Below are 5,291 nucleotides of genomic sequence, written 5' to 3'. Positions count from 1 at the left end.
ACGATGACAAAGACCGCCAGCTGAGGGTAACGCACTTAGCTGGTAGTACAGCCTGGGCTCTGTTGTCCTTCTGACAGCTAGATTGCGGAGGTACGTCTCGAGCGTCTGTTCACCAGGAGGTGCGGCTCAAACAGCGTCTGTTCTGGTATCCAGCGGCTGAGCAAGAAATGCTGAAGCGCGCAGCTGAATCCAAGGTGGTAGCCCCGTCAAATTTTGGAGATGATTCTGGAGCTCTTCTCCGGGCATAGTTCTAACGAATTCATTAGAACAAATTTCGAATCAAATTATCAATATTTTCATCTTCAGAATAAAACTTATGAGGAAATCTAGCAAAGTGTTTTTTCTTGAGGACGTCTTACAGACCATCAGCAACTCCTCTTTATTGTGTACGCCTCCTCTATAATCAAACACGATCAATCAGTTGTTTTCGCTTTCGTGTTATCGAAAGGTTCTAGTGACCTTCCAACTATACACCTGTTAGTCAAACAACAACGGCACCACATTCAAAGCAGCATAGAATCATATCAGCGAAGGCACACCGGTATCTAATCTATCAACTGATAAACCCTACTTTTGTAACGGCTGCCGTTGCTGATTGGATTCTTATCACTCGTCGTGTCGGCGGTATTATCCAATTACAATTTGCAGTCTCGAACAAGGTTTCAAGTAGGAAAGTCATTCTTCGTTGGATAAAGCTACAATCGATTCAACATGCCCATGAGTTTGTATTACACTAAGATGAGCCCTCCGGCTCGGTCCGTACTGCTGCTCATCCAGGAACTGGGTCTGACTGGGATTCAGGTAAGGGGTGGTCCGTTGTATCTTCCGAAGGTTCAATTCAATGTATCTGATATGCTTCCGAATACAGTTGAAAGAAGTGGACGTCCAGGGCGGTGGAACTCGCACCGAAGAGTTTCTCAAGATGAACCCGGAGCATACAGTCCCGACTTTGGACGACAACGGTTTCTATCTCTGGGAATCCCGTGCCATTCTGACGTACTTGGTGGATGCCTACCGTCCAGGACATGACCTTTATCCAAACATTCCCCGGGAAAAGGCCCAAATCAACCGAGTCCTTCACCACGAGCTATCGGCATTCCATCCGAAAACTTTAGGCCAAATGGGTGCAATCTACCGGCGTGAAACGTCAGTTGTCACCGACGAAATGAAGGCCAAGATCAACGAAGCATACACCAATTTGGAACTATTCCTAGTTCGGAATGACTGGTTCGCCGGGGAGAACGTTACCGTGGCGGATCTTTGCCTGTTGCCAACAATTTCTACGATGGTGGTAAGTATTGCCTTAGAAAAATCAATCACGAACTTTCCCTTAACTTTGGTGGAATTTCAGCACGTCGGATTCGACCTGTCCAAGCATCCACGGTTGGCCGCCTGGTACGAAAACTGCAAGGTTCTTAAAGGATACGAAGAGGACCAGGCGGTTTCCCAACAGATTGGACAGTTGTTCAAGGAACTCGTGACCGAGGGAATGTAATATGTGCTGCAGAGAGAGAGAGAGCGGATCGGAGGATGTGCGGCAGATAAGATAATATTGCACTCAGTGAGCGCGCGCTTTTTCGATGTGAATAGTATACAATCGAACCGATATTAAACACTTGTCAGACCCAAGCGATGGATTACATACTGATAAACGACAGAACGAGGCGTTTGATGTTGCAACGATTCGAAACGGGGTTTAGGGTAGGCGTTTGACCGAGTATTCGGCTGAGTCACGGTGTTTCAATCGTCATCAGATTCGAACAGCTAAGCAAGACAGTTTTGTACAAAATGATTATTTTAACCATTATATAGATAGAGTAAAGTGGGGCAAGAGATTTTATTTTAAGTTCAATTCTTAATGTCATACACGCAAATAAATCCATTCCAGATAATGCGAACATTAAGGCACGAATTCTAGTACAAGCTAGTTTTTGCTTTACGAATATACACCGTGAATAAAAGCCACGGAATGGGAAACTATGTTCCAAAAAAAAGGCGTAACGCCTGTTCAACTGATCACTGATAATGTAAAGAAATCTTATCGATCTGGTTATCGAGAACACTGTTCTTGGAAATATGAACTCTGCTCTCGATGGTCTTTCGGAGACCACGATTTATAATTAGAGATCTTAATGTAAATATTTAAAAATTGCAGCGTAACGAAGTACAGTGACTCAACTTCATTTTCGTACGGGGCACTGTTTCCATATCAAGTAGGTTTAAAACTAATAAATGATTTACGGACTTCGATATACTTTATCAATTACGAAGGTCGTAGGTGTCATGTATTATTCGGCAATCATAATCATATTTATTCGCTCAAATCTTTAGAATAATGAAAAAGTATTGAATTTGCGTCTAAAATTGAGCCAATCCCATATTCGTACACCTTACAAGAATCAAACATACAACATCCAAAACTAATTTTTTATGTGCTAGATGATTGCTCAATATCTTCATTACGTTGTTCAGATGTAGTAGAGTACATTTGGAAAAAATATAAGTGGACATATTTGAAACTTAAGAAAATTTAAGAAAAATACCTCTTTTCCAATGTTTTTTGCTAAAAATAATCTAGTAAGTCGAAAAATAACGTAATTTTTCCAGGATCACATCGTTAACAATTATTTCTACGAATACTGAACGAGTTTCAAAAACTTATAATCAGTTTTAGAGTACTTACGAGTGGTTATCGGTATCTCATACTTCACAATCTTAATTAATATAATATTTGGAAAAAATCTAAACCAAATATTTTAGTCAATTATTTTCAGTTTGGCTCTTAAATAGATGTACATAATCCATAGTTAATGTTCCTATCTAAAAATTGCGCAATTATCATTTTTATTTCATATTTTACTACCAAACATTATCATAGAGATTGATAGAATAAATATTATTGCCGTAACCGCAACACATGCGTTATTTGAAATGATGAAAACAACACGTTATATTCTAGTAAAAAGTTTATCAATGCTCTCCGCCCACTCGGAATATTTTGTATTTTTATTATAAAATAAATAAACCGCAGAATAGGGTCATATTTTGAGTATAATCAGAATAAGAATTAAAAAATAATTGAATATTGGGATAACATGAATCATGTGAAGGTATGTACAGCATAGTGTAGGGTACTTTGTTGTAAAACGAAGATCTTAGTTAAAATTCTTTCTGCTGACAAGTTTGAAACTAACCTTTTACTGTTGTTTAGAACAAAAATTCGGTTTACATTGTTTGAAAATAACATTTCAGAAGAGTTTTGAAATTATGAAATAATCATTTTCTATACTCAAGGAGGATAAATTTTTTTTATGAATTCTGTAAACTTAATATATTTTAACCAATACTCTTTTAGTGCTCATGAATATATTTTTTTAGATTGAATTCTACAACAAAAATTAAAGCAATTGTTAGAATTATTGAATTTTATAGCATAAATCAATGAAAAATTGTATTTCTAAAAATTTTACCTAAATTTCATATATGTCCGCTTATAAATTGTCCAAATGTACTCTACTACGTCTAAACAACGTAATATAGTACTTGAACAATCAAATAGAGCATTAAAATTCAGTTTGGAATGTTGTATGTTTAAATTTTGATAGGTGTACGAATATGGGATTGGGTGAATTTCAGACACAAATTCAATACTTTTCCATTAATCCAAAGATGAATGTAAATGAAAACATGTTATGGCTGTCAAATAATAGATGACACCTATAGCCATCAATATAGATAAAGCATTTCAAGCTAAATATATCATTTCATAGTTTTTTACTTACTTAATGTGACGCCAGTGTCCCGTACGAATATGAAATTGGGCCACTGTAGTTGAATTAGCCATGACTGTTAGTCTGTAGGGTAACTCGGTGTAATACGCCCCAACGGCGCAATACGCCCCTCTTCATTTTCATGGGATTGAGGCTTCTTCTACACCTAAATATGATCGCATATTTTAAATATTCGCGAAAAAATATGTAGCGCATATATGTTCTATGAGAAGTATAAATAATCAATGAAAAATCTAAAAACATCGAAAATCAGGTGAATGAAACAAATTCTTTACTATTGTACTTATCGCAAAAACTTTTACCGGAAGACGAATGCTAATGGACCTTTTTAAGCTCAGCAAGTGGTGGAATTCTCCTTGGAAACATTTTTACAACGCTGTGGACCTTTATTCTATGGGAGGGGCATATTGCCCGGGTTGTTTTGAAACGTAAACATAGGGACCGTTTATAAAAAAAACACACTTTTTTGAAGCAACCTGGAAAGAACAAGTTGCATGCAGTGCATGACCAACTAAATAAGGAACACCCTGACATATAAAACTTTAGAAGTGATGCATTTGCTACTGCGATAGAGCAGTATTTCCTTAAGAGGGGCGTATTACACCTTTTTACCTTAATTCTTCTTCTACCATGAGGAATCAGACACTATTCAAGATTGATATTAATTTTTGCGTATTTTGAATAGATGAATCTACCCAAAGATATTAAGCAAAAGGCACTTCCTATTTCTTTGAAAAACGCATTTTTCCACAAATTCAACAATAAAACAAAATTTAAAGCAATGACATCTAGTTTTTTCGTCATTAATTTGCCTGATTGAGTATTGTGAACATGTTTGAGCAGAAATTGAAATACACTCAATATTTCTTTTACCCAAATATCACGAAAAACTCTATTTTTTGTACCCATTTGCCTGTAACTCAAAATTCAAGGCGATGACATGTAGTTTTGTCGACATGAAATTTATTATGAAATTCAAGTGAACTTGTTTGATTTCCGATAACACTTAAAATTTATTTTCCCGAGAAAACCACACCTAAAATGTATTTCTTGTGCTATTTTGTCTGTCAATCAAAATTGAAGGCTATGACATGGACAAAGTTTTTTCGACCCGAAGTTACTTGCAGAGGTCAATTGAATATTGTAGAGCAGAAAAATAAATTTTTGACTACACTCAAAATTGTGATTACCTACAAAACAATATAAGCAAATTATTTCCCGACTTTGTTCTTCCGTAAATAAAAACATGTAGAAGTCGAGTGAACATGTTTGAGCAGAAATTGAAATTTTTGATTACACTCAAAATGTATTTTAATCAAAATATTACGAAAACCCCTAGTTGCCTGTAGGTCAAAATTCAAAGCGATAACATACAGTTTTTTCGATAATAACTTGATTGTGAAAGTCGAGTGAACATATCTAAGTGATGAAATTAATTTCCGTTAACACTTAAAATTCATTTTACCAAAAAAAATCACACAAAAAACTTATTTCTTGAGC

The 5,291-nt window shown here is 36.0% G+C and overlaps 1 protein-coding gene across 1 annotated transcript; it reads left to right on the top strand.

Annotated features, from left to right (window-relative positions):
• The first annotated feature begins 634 nt into the window (after positions 1 to 634).
• LOC5563650 (glutathione S-transferase D4) lies at positions 635 to 1,660 on the top strand. The gene is made up of 3 exons (XM_001647828.3): positions 635 to 801; positions 869 to 1,291; positions 1,352 to 1,660. The coding sequence occupies exons 1-3, from the start codon at positions 712 to 714 to the stop codon at positions 1,493 to 1,495; spliced, it is 657 nt and encodes a 218-aa protein (XP_001647878.2). The 5' UTR covers positions 635 to 711; the 3' UTR covers positions 1,496 to 1,660.
• Positions 1,661 to 5,291: the final 3,631 nt, after the last annotated feature.

The sequence above is a fragment of the Aedes aegypti genome, chromosome 3, assembly GCF_002204515.2.
Source record: "Aedes aegypti strain LVP_AGWG chromosome 3, AaegL5.0 Primary Assembly, whole genome shotgun sequence".
In the NCBI taxonomy this organism is placed as follows: Eukaryota; Metazoa; Arthropoda; class Insecta; order Diptera; family Culicidae; genus Aedes; species Aedes aegypti.
The sequence above is the reverse complement of the archived record's forward strand: the minus strand, read 5'-3'. Positions and strand labels throughout refer to the sequence as shown.

Excerpts from the sequence above, each read along its gene's own strand:
- LOC5563650 (XM_001647828.3), top strand. The coding sequence starts at position 712 with ATGCCCATGAGTTTGTATTACACTAAGATGAGCCCTCCGGCTCGGTCC. Across the intron at positions 802-868 it reads TGGGTCTGACTGGGATTCAG|TTGAAAGAAGTGGACGTCCA; the intron begins GTAAGGGGTGGT and ends TTCCGAATACAG. Across the intron at positions 1,292-1,351 it reads CAACAATTTCTACGATGGTG|CACGTCGGATTCGACCTGTC; the intron begins GTAAGTATTGCC and ends GTGGAATTTCAG.